Genomic DNA, 18297 nt, shown 5'->3' with positions numbered 1-18297 from the left:
CAATTGTTCAGGGAAACTCCATACCATTTTCCATAGAGGCTGCACCATTTTGCATTCCCACCAACAATGTATGAGAGTTCCTTTTTCTCAGCAACCTTGCCAGCATTTATCATTCTCAGTCTTTTGGATATTAGCCATCCTAACTGGGGAGAGATGGTATCTCAGTGTGGTTTTGATTTGCATTTCCCGAATGCTGAGTGATGTTGAGCATTTTTTCATGTGTCTATTGGCCATTGGTATATCTTCCTTTGAGAAATGCCTATTTAGCTCTGGAACAAAATAAATAAATAAAGCTGGAGGCATAACACTACCTGACATTTTTGATATATTAATGAGTCATTTTCTACTCCTGCATTTTGTTTATTTTCATATTGGCTTGTGTCTTTTTTTAATTCATGTAAAAGGACTCTTTAATTAACCATCCAAGTTTAGTGACTCAAAATAATAACAGCCGTTAGTATTGCTCTCAAGTCTGGGAGTTCACTGGCATCAACTATGTAGTTCTTGTCCAGGGTCTCACTTGGGTTTCAGCCAGATGGTGACTAGGGCTGGAGTCATCTTGAAGGTGTTTTTGCTCATGTGGCTTATGGCTGGTCTAGGGAAATAGAGAAGTCACTAGTCAAATGTCCACTCTATTAAATGATTATGGAATAGGCCTTTGTGTATCTACTCCTTGAGCTGCTGGATATGGTAGCTGAGTGACATAAATAAATAAGATTCCCTTTGAGACTGGAATAATATTACAGTATTAAGAGTGATGTCTGTGTAGCAAAATTGTTTGGGAGAAAGGAAATAATAACAGGAATAACTGCCATGTCAACAGAAAAGAATATTTAAATACTCACACAGCCAAAATGTATTAAGTGACTATTACTTTCCAGAACTGTTCCAGGTACTGGATCTTCAGCTGGAGAAGGGGGTGGGGGAGGAGACAGATCAAGTTATTACCCTCATGGAGTTTGCAAGCAAATAAGTAAATATACAATATGTCAGACTGGATGAGATCATTTAGGGAGTAAGAACAGATAGACAAATGGATGTGGACTGAACCACAGTCCTTCCAATATCTGGAATTCTGGAATGTGAGAAAAAATAAGAAGGGAATACTGAGAAGGGGCAACTTGCGAAGATGTTGGAGAATCAAGAAGCAATGACATCCTGGTAGTGAAGAAATGTTTCAAAGAGGCAGGACTGGTCAACTGTGCCACACGATTCTCATCAGAAGACTGAGAACTGACCATTGGATCTAGTACATAAAAGTTATCAGTGACTTGGAGAAGAGTTGTTTAGTGCAGTAGTGGATTCAAGAAAAAAGGGAGAAGGAAAAAGATAGAGACAGAGTATAGACAGCTCTGTAAGTTTTGCTATGAAAAGTAACAGAGAAATGGAGACGTTTTAAAAGATGAGTAATATTTAACATAGCTGTATACCGATGAGATTAATCTTTACAAGTGGGAACATTTATGTTAAAAGATGGAGTTCAATTGCTGAAGTGATTTCCTTAAATAGGTGAGAGAAGGCAGGCTTTGGAGAAGTGGAAGCATCTGTCTTAGAAAGGAGCATGAACAATCATTCACAGTAAAAGCCAGAAAGGCAAAATATATGTGGTAGTATGCAAGTAGGTGGAGCCCTGCTGCGGTGGAATCTTTGGAAGTTCTCATCTGACAGCATTCCTTTTCTTATGAACTGGAACCAAGGTCATCATCCAAATGTGAGGAAGGAGCAGACTGTGAAAAACATCCAGAGGATGCTACAAGGGGATGGAAAAGGGAAACAAGTATTCCTGAAGAGGAGCCTAAAGACCCAGTTGAAATAAGAGGACGTGAACTTAAAGGGAGACATTTTTTTTTGAGGGTCTGGCTGATAAAACAGCAACCAGAAATCTTTTCTATTATCAGACTGTGGCCCAAAATGATTTGTATCAAAAATAAATTAATACAGGTAATTAAAATTACATTGAGGAAGAGAAGACAAGATAAACAAATGAGTCAACAAATGTTTCTATGTTTTTGTTATGTGCTTGGCATCGTAGCTCAGAAGTTTCTTTCTTATGTTTAAGAATGCCTAGTCTAGTTGAGAAGACTCAGATAAAAAAAAAACCAAGAGATTGAATATTATTAGTTACCAATCACCACTGAAATAGTGAATCAAAGGCAGTACAGTCATCCCTGGGCATCCTCAGGGGATTGGGCCCAAGATCCAAGTAGATACCAGAATTCTCAGATGCTCAAGTCCCTGACATAAGATGGTGTAGTATTTGCAAATAACCTGTGTACAGCCTCCTGTATACTTTAAATCATCTCTAGATTACTTATAGCACCTAATACAATGTAAATAGTTGTTACACTATATTCTTTAGGGAATGACAATTTTTTAAGAAGTCTGTACATGTTTGTAAAGTTGCAACCATCCATTTTCTTTTTTTCCGTGAATGTTTTCCACCTTCAGTTGGTTGAATTTGTGTGTGCAGAACCCGTGGATACGGAGGGCCGACTGTATGTACTAACTTGCTCAACAATGTGTAATCTAGGTAGTGAGTGTTATTGGTTCTGAGAGAAGCCAGTTTGCTATGAACTGTGAGAAAGAGAACTCTTTATCCTCTTTTTACAGAAACTGCACTGGGCAATGATGAAATAAACCACATAGAAAGGTAGAATGAAATCTATGGAGTTTGGAGGCAACCGTTGGAATTCAAATTCTGTGTTCTCCACTTACTAGCAATGTGGGAAAACAACTTAATATTTCTGCACTTCAGTTTCTTGATATGTAAAGAGGAGATGGTAATTCATGTGTCATGTAGCAATTTAGTCTCATGTAGTCTGTATTTCGAAAGTAGAGCTGGCTTCTTGGCAACCTGCAGGGGAAACCAACTCTTTTTGTCCTTAGTGAAAAAGAAATTTAATGGAGTTTACATGGGAAGCTCACACAATCCACAAAGCTGAAGGAGTAGGTAACAAGTTGGGAAAGAACCAGGGGGTGCTCCAGCAGCTGGGCAGCAGAACCATATGGTCTGTGCATGTGCTGTACACACAGCAAAGCAGCTGTAAACAGCTGCCACTGCCAAATCCCACAGCTTTGATGCCATGGTCAGTTGATTCACTGAAAAGTCAAAGTCCTAATTAATGTAGGAATGTCTGAGTGGCCAAGTCTCAGTCTTGAGCCCACTCCTTGGCTGTCAGAGAACAGAGAGCAGAAAAATCTACCTCTTTGTCTTTCACCTTCCACAAAGACTCACAGTGAGAAATTTCTCCAAATAAATAATTTGAATGTGTGGCAGGTTAAAAAAGAAAAATCTCACAAATGGTCACCACCGTGACCATATAAAATACACATTTGTCTTCCTGCCCATATTTTTACTTCCATAAAGGAAATGTTCCCACCTACTGCAATGCCATATATATCCCTCTCTCCCCAAAATGAAAAATAACCCAAAGGTACATATTTTACTTCATCCATTTCCAAGCTCAGGATCTTGGGTGATGTTCACTTCCCTTGACTTTTGTCTCATCCTGTCTTAATGGTCTGCAAATAGTAAAATGAAGTGTAAACTCAACAACCTGCAACAAACTCCAAAAATAAAAGGAGCCAAATAAAAAGGAAAGAAAAGAGAAATTCATTAAACTACATAAATAAAAACATATAAATGCACAGAAAATAAAGCATATAGGTATGTGCTATCATGCTAACAACACAGCCTCAAAACTCCTTTATCTGTTACCATTCAGATTCTTTATTCCTTCAACTTTAAATTTAACTACTTGTGGTTACTTACCTGTTGGAGTGACTAATCATCATACCTAAAGCATGGAGCCCTTGAAGGTTCTATCTACACAGGCTTACAATCCACCATTACTAGGTTCCATTCATCTCTCTGCTGCCCATTAAGGGAAGAAACCCTATTTCTTGTTAATTAGGATAAATCACTCTTGTCTACACTGTAATATAACCCCTTTTATTGCCTGTTTGCCCAGTGGCATGAGGAGACAGAAAAGTAGCTGGAAGTCTCACCTTCTAGTTCAGCAGAATTATTTTTGGGGGTCCCATAGTGGAAACATGTCTTTAAACTATTTAAACATTTCTTTAAAGTCTGTAGACATGAAGATGGGGTAGGAAAAAATTAAGTTGGTCATTAAGTCTAATCTTGAGAGTTGTTAACTCTATTTCTATCCTTGGTTCCTAGATTGATGTATTCTGACTGTTGGAGAAACAGAATAATAAATTTTCCTATAGCATAAATTAGCTGAAGAAGGTGCTTTTGCCTGAGGCCACTTCAAGAATATGCCATATCCTATAAGGACACCCACAATCTCACAAGATGTTATCTTCCAGCAGGCAAAATAACTGAGGTTTCAGTAGGTCATTCCTCTATTTTTTTTAAGAGTAGCTGTTTCTGTGTAACATGATACATAATAAGACAAGTAAATTCTATTGACATCAGGCTATATATATACTCCTTTCCCTGTAAAATAAAAGCAATATTGTGTGGGATGCCATGGTGATATATTGGCATTCTGGAGGTGAAAAGATGGTGCCACTAACAGAAAATAATGAGTGGGGAATGTAAATCCAGGTCTTGAGTGTGTGTTTATCCCAGGGAGAACAAATTGCTGCCTTGGGGAACAGTCAAGCAGGGGTAGAAAACTAGACACAAGCAGTAGATGTAGCAGTAAAATGTACTCAACTTTCCACCAGGGAGCTGAATGGTCTTCATTAGTCTGACATCATAATGGGGATGCCTGCTTCTGGGAATCAAGCACTTGCTGGGGCAATATCCAGATTATCCTTGAGAAGGGTTCGTTCATATTATTTATTATTTGGTCCATGGCCACTATATATGTGATCCTACTGAGCAAGCACCAAAATGGCTGGGGAAGATTCTAACTGACATGTATAGAGAACATTGTCTTACATTGCATTAAGATACCTTGGTAGAGAAGGACTTTGATGAGCATTTACATGGGACGGATACATCCTCACATCCTGGACCTATTCCAAAAGATCAATTCGCATACATTTTACCCAAATCTACATGTTACCTTCCTTCTAGATCTATGGCCATCTATCCAGTCTACTAGCCTGGGTTCATAATTTGAGTGTAGATTCTTACTCCTGGCCACTTTTCCTGCCTGGCAATATAGACAAAGAGATTTACTCTTGCAGTTTTGGCCAAAAGATGATCTCTCTTCCTCTATGTCCTTTAGCTCCTTCAATTTCTTCCTCAAGGAGGGTTTTAAGATCATGGGAGTCCAGTTTGGCTGAATTGATCATATTTTACAGAGCCTTATATGAAGACATCTCTGTCCTTTTTTATTTACTTGACACAAGTAACTTCCCTAGGAAGCCAAAGTTGTAGCTTGAGGGAGGAGCAGCAATATAGAAAATAGAACATTTTTTCTTCTTCATAGATTCTTCACCAGGCTGGCTTCTTACTTGCTACTTCCACTTGATGATAAGGAGTTTCTGGGTATGCCTGACTTTATAATGGTTTCATTTATCTGGTGTGCCATATTGAATGATTTGGCCCAGTATAGAGCCAATGGGTGTTTCTCAAATAAAAAAATTATTTTTTAATAGAAGAATTATAGCCTTACTGTAAAATTCTGAGTCCATACAGCGTCCTGGTTTGCTCCCACTAGAGTAAAATTAGATCTGCTGGTTCATAAAGGCTAACTGGCAGAGCTGATTGCACTGCCTCTGGCCAAGTTGGAGATCCTTCTTTTGCTCTGAGTCCCCTCAAAGCTGGCAGTTTTCCAATCACCCATTAAAAGCACCATGAAAAGGGTGCCCAAGTGAGTACATGATATCTTCGAAATCCAATGAGTTCCATTATTTGTGATTCTGTACTAGCTATAGAAGCAGGAAGGTGTAGAAATGTCTTCTCTGTTTTGTAGGTAATATCCCAACATGTCTGAGACCTGGATTCTTGAAACTTCATTGAAGTGGGTCCTTGAAGTCTTGTAAGGTTTGTCTTCTACTCTCTCACAAAATGCTTTCAAATGGTCTGCAGTGAAAGAGTAGTTTTTATTTTTATTTCCAGCCTGTCATGGACTGATATATCTTGTTCAACTCAATTAGAAAGTCCACTCATCTTAAGCTTAGATATTGCAGCCCCGTCAAATTGCTATAAACGTTTTTGAACTCATCGCATTGTGGACAAGTAACAGAAAATTTGCGAACTGGACCGTATTTTAGTTTCACTACTCCAACCCTCACACGAGATATCAAAACATACTAGATATTTCTCTTTCGTGATCTTCAAATCCTATCAAGATAATAGTATCACTTCAATAATTTAGTGTAATATCTTGAAGGATGCTGACATAGTTAAGATATCAATGGATTAAATTGTGTCAGAGATATGGACAGTTGATGTTGTCCTGACTCAAGACAGTGAAGATTTGCTGATGCCCTGACCAGACAAAAGAAACAGTGTTTGGCATATTCTGAATATTAGACTAGAGAAAATCCTTTATAAGATAAACAGGTATTTGTTAGATGACAGATTTCTGGATTGATTTGCTTCAGAAGACTGCCACACGTGGAACTGCAAATTAATTATTCAATGAGTTGCTGATTAAGTATATGATAAACCACTGTACTTATCCATCTGTCTTCTGCACTTGGCAAACTGTAGAACAATGTAGGATGTAGTTTATAGATCTGAATTTTTGAAGTATTTGGTGGTGGTCTTTAAGTCTGGAATTACCCTAAATTAAAATTTACCCAAGTTAAAATTCCATTTATTTCATGACTCTACTGACCTAAGCCAGCATAAAATATTCCTTAGAGGGCATTTATATTGTCTTATTTCCTAGTGCATAGTTACCTTGATAAATGGCTGCAGATCCAGTTCAACAAGATGAAAAGGTACATTTATAGTTTTCCTGGGATAACATTTCAGGGCCCTTCCTCAAGGATACCCAGCCTCCTCTTTATTCAAGGGGTACGGAGATTACGAATTGACTCAGAACTAGGAATGGGGTGAAAAGATGAAATGCTCTATCTTAGTGTCGTATCAGTTTCTCTTTCTCAGAGTAGGAGGGTTTTATTTGTTTTATTATACAGCATCAGTATAACTTTACTGAGATGATCAATTCACTGACAGTAAAGATCTCTCTGCACCAGTCAATTTTGATAGTTGCACTGGCTTTGCTATCTACTATGGTACCAAACTAACTTAGCATCTGCAGGATGAGTGACACTGTTTTATCTCTGCCATTCTGTGGCTTTTCAATCTCCATGGCAATCAAAGAGCTCATTTCATCTGTGTTGTCTTTCACTAGTATTCCCTGACATACAAATAATAGCCAAATAAAAACCTTTTCAAAAATACTGGTTTTCCCCACACAAATGTATATTTAAGGCCCTGGAGAAGAACATGTATACATTCTGTTCCCTCTCAAGGGACATAAAAGATGGGTAAATAAGTCATGCATTATAAATCCATGCCAACATTCATCTCCCTCAAACACATTATATTTCCTTCCACATTTAATAAACATCCCTAACATCTCACACTTAGAATACGTCCCAATTAAGACCAGGTTGTTATAAAGCACTCAAGTAAACTATTAGAATCATGTCTAGATACAAATTTGGTCCTTCTTTTCAAGTCTTTAATTGAATAATAGACCCTCTAGGGAATTCATGGATCTAACTCAACTGAAAAGACTAAAAACAAGGTGAGAATAAAACATACATGAAAACTCCTTGAGTGGAAGAAATTTCAATGTTTTCACATAATGCTGTAATTTGATGCCAAAGTTCAATTCAAGAAACAGAAATCACTCCAGGTATTTCAAGCAGGAAAAAAAAAAATCATTGGAGGAGTGGAAATCATGACATTTGGCTTTAGGTAAAGGGTGGAAACATCATAGCTGTGTGATCCAGAAGTCAGGAATGGCTATTGTTGCTGTCTCAGCTCCCTTCATCCATGAAGCTGGTGACAGATAATGGAACCCAATGTCCAGCTGCTACAAAGAGTCATATCTATTGGAGCTAACTCATATGCTTTCCCCACCTTCCATAATTTATATGCATTTAATTACTAGAACCAGGAATATAGAGAGATGTAGTTTTTAGCTTTACAAACTCTCTGGGCTAAAACCCTTCTCCACCCTGCCTTGTGTCCTGGGGCTCTGACCTGCTTTAATAGGCTTCCTTGTCCAGTGACCTACAGATAGGTCTGGACAAATTGGGGGGCCAGGAGTAGATGGGAGACAGAGAGAGCAAGTAGGTCAGTGTGTTTATTCCCTTGGTTCCCTCCCCATGAGGGTGCTGTGAGTTGATTGCATTATTTTTACCAAAGTCTGCAGCCCCTATTTGGTGGCTCACTCCAAAGAGCTCTTTCTGTCTCTGGGTTCTGCTAACTTCTCCATCCCCTCATACGTTCAGGTGTATGAGTGGTAATAGTACCCAGTTCTTACTAACTAGGTGATACTGTGGTTTCCCTTCAGTCTGCCCATATCTTTGTCAATGATCCTTTTACTAAATTCATCTCAAATTACTCAATTTGAATGTGCCGTTCATTTCCTGCCTGGAAACTAAATAGTTTGTTCTCCAAATTTAAGTACAGTAAAATAGCATGAAGAGAAACTAATCTAAGTATTCTGCAAACTTGATGACTCACAGGTTCAAATATGGAGTTTTGTTTTTGCTCCTTTACCTCTACATCAGGAAAAGACAAGAGATTTTTTTAGCATGGACATGGAAAGTCCTCTCGTCTCTTCTCTGCCTTGAAATGAGAATGGGTTTTGTCCTTTCCTTTCTTTAAGCTGTCCAGTTATTAGAAGCAGGTATCCCACCTGCAGACCTTAGCACTGACACATGGCAGCTGCAAGGCAGACCGTGAAGCATTGCCTGCAGTAGGCAGGCTCTTCCCGAGGTATAGTGGAGCCCAACCCATGGCAGATGTGGTTGCTATTAGAAGCTCATCCTTGACCTAAAATTTATACTAGATGTTAAACTATTTTTAACACTGCAGCTTGAAAAAGACAAGGTGAAGCAACAATTATATAAAGAGATAAATGTGGAGAAAATCTTAAATAAGAATAGTACTAGAATATTTCAAAAAGTTCATGGAAAACTAGAATTACAAAGTAATACAAATCTTTCCATGAACTATTTGACGATCCCTTGTATTTGGCAGAGAAAATTGTACAATTATGTGGAATCTACTAAAAAATTCTTTTCTGGGCCGGCCCGGTGGCACACTCAGTAGAGTGCGGCGCTTGGGAGCGTGGCGGCGCTCCCGCCGAGGGTTCTGATCCCATATAGAGACCGGTCTGCTCACTGGTTGAGCACAGTGCGGGCGCGACACTGAGGGTTGCGATCCCATTACCGGTCACGAAAAAAGACAAAAAGAAAAAAATTCTTTTCCTTCCTGGCTAAGATTTCTTCCTAGAAGTTATAAATTTTATTAGTGTTTTCTAAAAAGCAGGAATTTTTGAAAAACAGGTAATTCATTCATTAAACATACAGCTATGATATTTCTATTATGTGTAAAATATGTATGGGGTAAGAAACACAGAGAAATATATTTTCCCCCCAAATATGTAAATATCCAGAATATAAGGCAATTGATGCTGTAAGTAAAATGAGTAACTCAGATAATAACTTCTTGATGGAGAAATCATTATAAGTTACATTATACCTTCTTGGCTTGCTTTGTATATTATACCTATAGTGCATCATTGTAATACATTGGCAGTGTTTCAAAATTACCATACAGCTAAAATAGGAAAATAATAATGACAAACAACGTGCCTTAACAATGAGAAAACTAGAGAAATTTTCAATAAGCCCTTGCTAAAATGCAATGAAACATTTGCCCAATATGAAATAAAGGTCAATGCTTTTTCCCTCTGGTAAATGCTGCTTTGGGAGAAAAATCAAGGAGCACTATGCACTGCACTTGCTTTGAACAATGCTTCCATTAGTAGAACTATAACAGTATTTAAGAGGTTTCCTTCCTCTTGCATATTGCCACTGGGTTTAATAGCCTTAGATCTTTTATAACATGAAAACAACTTTCAAAAGCAAACACTGCCTTGAACTTCGTATTTTATCAAATAGAAACTCTTATTTTTGAACCCCCTTGGCTTTTATTTTTTGAAGGACAAAGAAGATGAAGATGCTTGCCTGCTAACTAGGTGTTTTTGTTTTTATTGTTGTTGTTTCAAACCCAATAAGTTGTACAGCTCTTATGATGAGATTCTAGGTCTTAGCTAATCAGTTCTGAAAGAGGCCATTGCTAAGTTTTGGATTTGCTTTCATATCTCCACATGTATATCCTACTGTTTCTTATCTCAGCCTTGAAACTAACAAGAGAGCCTCTCCTGAGGTCACTGGGGCTGCTCATGATGAGGTATGGTGAGGTTTCTCACCATTCTCTCTAACCCTGGGTCACCTTCCTCTGTACTGGTTCTTTTCCTGTCAGTATTTAAACATGCCCAATTATCTCCCAAGTTAAACAAAACAAAGCAAAAACTCTCCCTTAAACCTACGTATACGAGTATCTACCTCTAACTACTCCCGATGAAGAATGGGGTAGAGTCGCTTCAATTTCTCAACTCTCAATTGCTCTTCGACCCCTGTTTATTCTCATTCTCCCTCATACCTGAAAACACCAAAGTCAATGGTGACCTCTTACTGACAAATCAAATAAGCCTTTTATAGTCCTTGTTTAGTTTGATTGATTAGTAGTATACGAAAAACTGACCACCACGCTAACATTATTGAAGTAAATTTTGTCTTAGATTGAATTATATCACACTGAAATTAATTAATAAATCAATTAATTAACTAACTTAGTAAAGAATGTGAGGTCAGAATGCCTGGATTCCAATCCCAGCACCTCATCACTTAAAAATTATGCAATCCTAAGCAAATTTCACAATTCCTTAGCACCTCAATTTCCTCTACCATGGGAAATATACTAGGGTTATTGTGGTGATTAAAAATACTAAATTTAAAAGCACCTAGAATGGAGCTCACCAAGCTTATGGAGAGTCTTCAATAACTGTTAGCTGTTATCATAATTGATTTACCCTTTAAAATTGTTCTCTCTCCTGTCTTCCTCAAATCTCAGCCAGTGAGATCAGGTGCCTGATACTTTACTTTGGAAGCAAAATTTGGTGGACTAGATCACAGAGTTTACATAAAGGAAGACCAGGTAGGAAGAAGTGAGGAAACCCCAGTCCTATCAGAGAAGATTGACACAGAGCCAGAGGTGAAGGACAAAGTCTTTAGAAGTGTGTTCAGATTTCTGAACTGAAGGAGTGTTAGGTAAGTTAGATGGAGAGTGATTTTGGTGGGATGTGATCTCACTTTCCAGCCATTCTGTTTTCTTGGATGGGATGGATGGGATCTAAACTTCCTGCAGCTATAGCCCACCCCCTGCACCAGGAGTACTGAGAAGGAGTTAAGTTGGGAGCCATTGGGATGGTCATGGTGAGGGCCAGTGAGACCCATAGCAGAAGCTGTGATGGACCACCCTGCCTAGGAAGCCTGAGGTCTCAAGTGTTTGTAGTGGCACCTAGAGCCCTGGGGACAGCTATCAGTCCAGGTATGTTACCAGCTCTGACCAAACTGAGAGAGACCAGATTTCATTACTTTACTTGCTGACTTTATTGAAGGTCAGTGGAGTGTTAACAATGGGGGCAGCGTGGGGACATTGCTTGGCTCTAAGGAACTTTTTATTCTGAGGTCATAAGTTCACCTGAGATCTGATGATTTCTCCCACATACCTCTTGGATCCCTCTTCTTTGTTCCTGGAATAGGAAACTTCACTTCTTGCCTGGATTTCTGCAACGATAATTAGTCCATCCGGATTTGCTGTTTGCAACCCATTTATAACATTGTGGACAGAGTGAGCTTTCCTTTATCTTAGACTGATCTTTAAAAATATATTATGGTCTGAATGTTTGTGTCCCCCAAAATTAATATGTTAAAATCTAATCCCCAGTGCAATAGCATGAAGAGGTCCAACGGTTCGGAGGTGATTAGGTCGTGAAGGCCAAACCCTCACGAATGGAATTAGTGCCTTATAAAAGAGGCCCGAGGGAGCTTGTTTGCCCCTTCCACCAGGTGAGGATGCACATGTTTGATATTTATAAGGCACCCAGCTTATGGTATTTTTGTCATAGTACCTGAATGGACTAAGACAAACTACAAATTTGATTATGTGACTTCCAACTGAAAGCACTTCAGAGGCATTTCTTATTTTTCTCAGAAAGCCAGATTCCTTCATATGATTTGTAGGACCCTTTAGAACTTTCTGGCCCTCCTGCCCTCCCCTCTGTGCCTGTCCCCCTCTCCTCTCTACACTCACCTGCCTCCATATTGCCGTGCTGAGCCCAATGCCTCTTATTCCAGGAACATTGTTTTTCCTCACTTGCTTGTGCCTTCACCTGGCTAAATACATAATTATTCTTCATGTTTTTTGAAACGAGCCTTTTCTGACTAGTCCTGGTTAAGGTCCTCTTCTGTGTGTTCTTATAGTGCAATATACTTCTTTTACCACAATGATCAGCATTGCCTGCTAGAGTTTACATTCTGGAGAGATTATTGAGATCTTGGTAAAACCTGATAATTAACATCCTTCTATCCTACCTCAGCTTGGAACCACAGAGAAAAGAAGACAGAAGAGTCAAATTTCTCTGTCCTCAACTTTTAGCCTTTTAAACTATATTGGATATCATGGCTTAAGTTTGGACAAATGGCTTTCTAACTCTTCCTTGAAATGAATGTATCCTTCCAAATGTCCTGCACTCCTGTTAGGCCAACAGCAGATGACAACAATGGGAAGTCAAATCCCTACAAACAGAGAGGAAAGAGGAGCCAACTGTCTTAGTCTGCTTGTGCTGCTATAACAAAATACTATAGACTGGGTAGCTTATAAACAACAGACTTTTATTTCTCACAGTTCAGGAGGCTGGAAAGTCCAATATCAAGGCTCCAGCAGATTTGTTGTATGGTGAGGGACTGCGTCCTGGTTCATAGATGGCACCTTCTCACTGTGTCCTCACATGGTGGAAGGGGTGAGGAATCTTTCTGGGGCCTCTTTTATAAGGGTATTAATCCCATTCATTAGGGTCCAACCTCATGTCCTAATCACTTCCCAAGGCCCTGCTTCCAAATGCCATCACAGGGAAGATTGGGTTTCAATATATGAATTTGGGGGATACAAACTTTCAGACAATGACATTAATCTGTACTTTCCCAGGTCCTTCTGAAACACTCTCCAATCAGAGATGTCACTCTCACTCTCCCAAGAGAAGAGATTAAGAGTATGAAACCAGAGGCCAGGCATATTATCCTAATGGAGCTCCCACCATTTCACTTGGAAACATAAAGCCAGGGGATACCATGACTTCTATTCCCCAACCTCCTCAAAAGAGGAAGGACTATATTCTGTCCAATGTCATATCCCTGCTCCCTAGCATAATGCCTGGCAAGAGTTGGTAGTTAACAGTAAATATTCATTGAACAAATAAACATCTTCAATAGTTTTGATATGGACCTACTTATATAGAAGATCTGAACCAATGTCCTCTTGGGATTTCCTTTCAGTGTCATGATATTATGGGTTAACTTTTGAGGTGCTGCATTTTTTAGACTGTGTTACTATACAGAGATCACAATTTTGTGGCCTATAGCTCTAATGTAATGAGTATGCCTTGTTTGTTTGGCCTGTCCAGTGATTTAGTGGATTTTGAATTAAGATGTCAGAAAATTTCACATAATCCTGTGGGTTTCCATCATGTCCTTAAAACTCAGAAGATACGGTACAATGGGCTTGTCTTCCCAAATATCATACATAGGCTATTTGGGATCTGAGCAGAAATTGCCCCTCTGGAGGGGGAATGCCCGTGTATGTGTGCCACGTGATCTCCCCCTTCTTATTGCTGCCTCATTCTCTGGTTATGTTTCCTGCCTGGCCCTAGAACTGTTAGACTTTGTCATTCCTGTACAACGCTTCAGAAAAATTGCAAATTTACGTCTTCCCTGTCATATTTAAAATGTAATTTTTTTTTGAAATACATAGTGTGCACTTTAATTCTCCCTTTGAAAACTCCAGGGCTGTAATCAACAGGATTCATTGCTATTTAATCAGTCTTCAGAATGCATTAAAATTTGATCTGACTTGAAAACAATACATTTACTTACAAAAATCTTTAAGGCAACTCATCTATTGGAGAAAGCAAGGCATATTTATAATGGAAACATTACTCGATTTTTAGAACTTGCCCTCTTGCTGTCCTTGTAGCTTGTCCTTAGGTATGATTTAAGACTTTCCTTTGCCTGTCAATTTGTCTGAAAGGTGACATTGCTTTTCTGATAAAATAACAGCAGTGGTTCATATTGGTTGGGCTAAATGGTGTATTTGCAAAATGCTTTGAGTTTCTCTAATCAAAGAGGCTATACAAATTCTCCAAAAGGAGTAAGGGGATAATTGTGATCATAGAAACTCATATCACACATGAGGAAGTGAAATGAGTAGTTATAACAAAAGCATTCACAAGGATTCATGTAATTCAGAATGAAGGTAAAAGGGTCTCATGTCAGAAATAGAACTATTAGAAGCCAGATCATTATAGAGGTTGTTTAATTAATTCTTTACTGTGAGAAGAAATGCCATTGACACTTCATTATTTTGATACTGAAACCACAATTTAGGGGCTTTCAAAATGTTTATATGAAACCATGAATAGATCTCCTCAGTTCTTTGTGAAGGGAGCTTCTATTTCTCTATTCAAAAGCGCTATTTGTTGGAGATGTCCTTGTAGTTCTCTCCTAATGTATTTTTATACTTTGTCCCTGGGGATCTATCTTTCTGTGAATTGTTACTCGTAACTTTCAGAATTAAGAAACTGTATCTTTGGAATAGGATGGGAAGTGTTCTGAAAAATAGATTACCAATATCTTATTAAAGTTATTTTATTCAGACAAAAATGGAACTCAAAACTGGGAGAAAAGATTCTTAAAATAAACTGCTGCTTTATAGAAGGCATAACAAGCCCCAAGCCAAGTCTTTCATTATTTTAATAATTTCTACTTACTTATTACTTTAAATATATAATTCATGCTTAAGAGATGGTGATTTTTCTACAAATCTTTTCATCAAAAAGGTGGATATTTATGACTATGAAAGTGCTTTAAAAACTATAAATTTGAATTCTTAAGTTCTTTTTGTTTGTTTTTTACTTTTTTTTTTTCACACTACAATAGTTAACTTTATTTGATTAAGGGCTCCTATTGCAAGCATTAAACCAAGCAGGGGTTTTAATTCTGCAAGCCCAAAGTCACATACTAGCGAAGATAAAAGCAAACTGTGATACACATACATGGATGAAAACTAAAGGCTCATGGTTAATCACATTGTAGTTTTTAAATTTCTACCAGCCTAGAACTTAATAGTCACAGGTCTTTCAGGTCCTCCTGAATGTCCCACAGGGTATCAGCACTTCTCTTGAGCTGAGCAACCTCATCATCCTTCAGCTTCTGGTTGATAACACTGGTTAATCTCTGAGCACTGAGTGTACACAGAAGGCTCTGGAAGACTTCATTCTCAATGCCATACATCCCTTTCACCATTGTTGACACTGGATGAATCCTGGATAGATTTTTCAACATGGATTCAATGAGATCAGCCACACTTAATCCAATGGCCCAGTTCATGTATCCTTTTAGCTTAATGACTTCATAGGCACTATCAACCACCATTTTACGTACTTCCTTCCAGTTCTCACTATCATTATCTGTTCCCATTTCTGGATTCAGTTCCTGGAGAGAAACACCTGCCACATTCACTCCACTCCACACAGCCACACTGAAATCGCCATGTTCTCCCAGAATCCATCCATGACAGCTGCTGGGGTGATTGCCAAATTTTTCAGCCATAAAACAGTGAAATCTAGCAGAATCCAGATTACACCCACTTCCAATCTCTCAGTGCTTGGGTAATCCACTTAGTTTCCAGGTAACATGTGTAAGGATGTCCACTGGGTTGGACAGTACAATTATGATGCAATCAGGACTGTACCTGATGATCTGAGGAATAATGAATTTGAAGATGTTAACTTTTCTCTGCACCAGATTGAGACAACTCTCCCCCTCTTGCTGACAGACTCCTGCAGTTACCACCATAATCTTAGAACTGGCGGTCACAAAGTAATCTTTATCTGCTACAATTTTAGGCGTCTGAAGAAATAAGTTCCCATGCTGCAGATCCATCATTTCTCCTTTGAGCTTATCTTCCAAAACATCCACAAGAGCAAGTTCATCAGCCAGAGACTTTCCCAGAATGCTGATAGCACACGCCAAGCCAACTTGTCCAACACCCACTACAGTGATCTTATTGTTTGGGACCGTTGCCTTCTCTTCTGCAACTGCTGCAATGAGTTTTTCCTTAAGAGTTGCCATTGTGCACAGGAGAGAGAGGGCTCTGCAGAGCGCTGAATAACAGTCCTGAGAGGGAGACAATGTCCGCGGCATGCGTCTCCTCCAGCGCAGGATCCGCAAGGCTTTACTTATGTTTTAAAAAGGCAAATTATTCACTAGTCTAGTTGTTTCCATGAAATAGTTCTTCGGTGGTACTTTTGCTTCAGTGATTTAGGAAGGCAGCTAAAGACATAAAATATTATTTCTTTGTATTTTTTTCTCACTTTCTTTATATCCAATATTGCTTTTAAGTGAATCTCTAACTGTTGTCTGACTGGTAGAAATAAATTGTATAAAGTATTGCCTTAAGAAAGACATAGGTATGACAGATACACCACTTATCCTGATTTGATCATCACATGTTGTACACACATATTGATAGTCAGCTCTGAACCCCACAAATATGTATAACCAATTATGTTTCAATAAAAAAGAGAAAGACATAGGCAAGTATTAATAAATGATAGTAAGAATAAAATAATAAATACTTGAATCACATATAATCAGTCATTTAACCTGATATATTTTTTAACCTTTCATTCTGTATTCAGTGTCTAAAACATGGGCTTAGTGTCATAAACAGCCGAATGGACCTGGCAACACCAAACAAAGGAGATAATTGAATTAATGGGTGGCTTTTATTAAGTGACCCATATTCTTAGGTACAGGTTCAACATAACACATTATAAAAATAACTTTGTATGAAAAAATACTAAAAGAACTAAAGAAAATAGATACCATTTCATGTGCTATATTCTGTGTACATATTTCTTTCATAGCACTTCATTGAGCTATAGATAGATAGATAGAGATAGAGATAAAGTGATCAAATCTTTCTCTACTAGGATCTTTACTGATCTGCAAAATCCTTGAAGGAAGGACTGTCTATATGTTTGGATCCCTGGTACCTTAATACATTGCATGCCTTATAATGGAATGTCAATAAATACCCATTGAATAAATGAACATATTTCTTTTTGTATTTCTATTCCAACTTACTGAGGAAGTTGTTTCTACAGATTTTTATAGCTTGATGATAGTCACCTGATGATTCGTAGACTCAGAATACTCCTTAACCAGATTTTGCTGATTCTATTCAGTACAGTTAACCTAAATACTTTATCAAAATCCAAAAGTATCTTCTAAAAACATTGCAAGTCTGGATCATGAAATCTAGCATCCTACATTAGAAACAGGTAGGGTTTATACACATTTTGCTCTTGATAATTGTTTTGTCCTATTTCACCAATTAATAAGATTATTGGGAGCAATTTAAATTTTTCTACAAAATTTATTCATTTATCATGAAATACCACCTCTTTAAAAAGGAGCCATTTATAGGTTGGATTTGATAGGTTCCATTGTTGGAAGTCTCCTTCAAAGCCTCTTTCCTAATATCTTTGTAAGAGATCACTACAAATAAACTTTTGAGAAAACAACTTCCAATTCTAGAATCTGAAAATCCAAGTCGGGTATATTCAATTCCTCCAGCGTGGTAAGGGAAGTATAGATTATATATCCTATATTCACAGCTCCATTCCCAGAACATTTAACAGAGCTTGGTACATAGTAGGTCCATAATATTTTTTTGTTTGAATTAATGAATAAATCAATGAGAAATACTGTATATAAGTCCTTCAGCCATTAACATACTAAAGATATAAATTTTCTTCACACTGATCAGTGCGACAGGATTACCAAGAACTCTGAAGTGGCAACTGAACGTCATGGACAATTACTTTCAGAAACAAGATTTTATAAAAAACATATGAAAATCCAATTATTGTTTTAAGCAGACATAATTTAGTATTTGTATGGGGAAGTCTAAATAACTTTATTTAACATGCTATTTCA

General features: G+C 38.0%; 1 protein-coding gene across 1 annotated transcript; it reads right to left on the bottom strand.

The window, feature by feature from the left end:
• Window positions 1-15420: 15420 nt before the first annotated feature.
• Window positions 15421-16477, bottom strand: LOC103586466 (L-lactate dehydrogenase B chain-like). The gene is given in 1 exon segment (XM_008567755.1): window positions 15421-16477. A coding segment is annotated over 1 exon segment (1005 nt). The 5' UTR covers window positions 16426-16477.
• Between the last annotated feature and the right edge of the window lie 1820 nt (window positions 16478-18297).

This window comes from Galeopterus variegatus, unplaced genomic scaffold (genome assembly GCF_000696425.1).
Source record: "Galeopterus variegatus unplaced genomic scaffold, G_variegatus-3.0.2 Scaffold342, whole genome shotgun sequence".
In the NCBI taxonomy this organism is placed as follows: domain Eukaryota; kingdom Metazoa; phylum Chordata; class Mammalia; order Dermoptera; family Cynocephalidae; genus Galeopterus; species Galeopterus variegatus.
The sequence above is the reverse complement of the archived record's forward strand: the minus strand, read 5'-3'. Positions and strand labels throughout refer to the sequence as shown.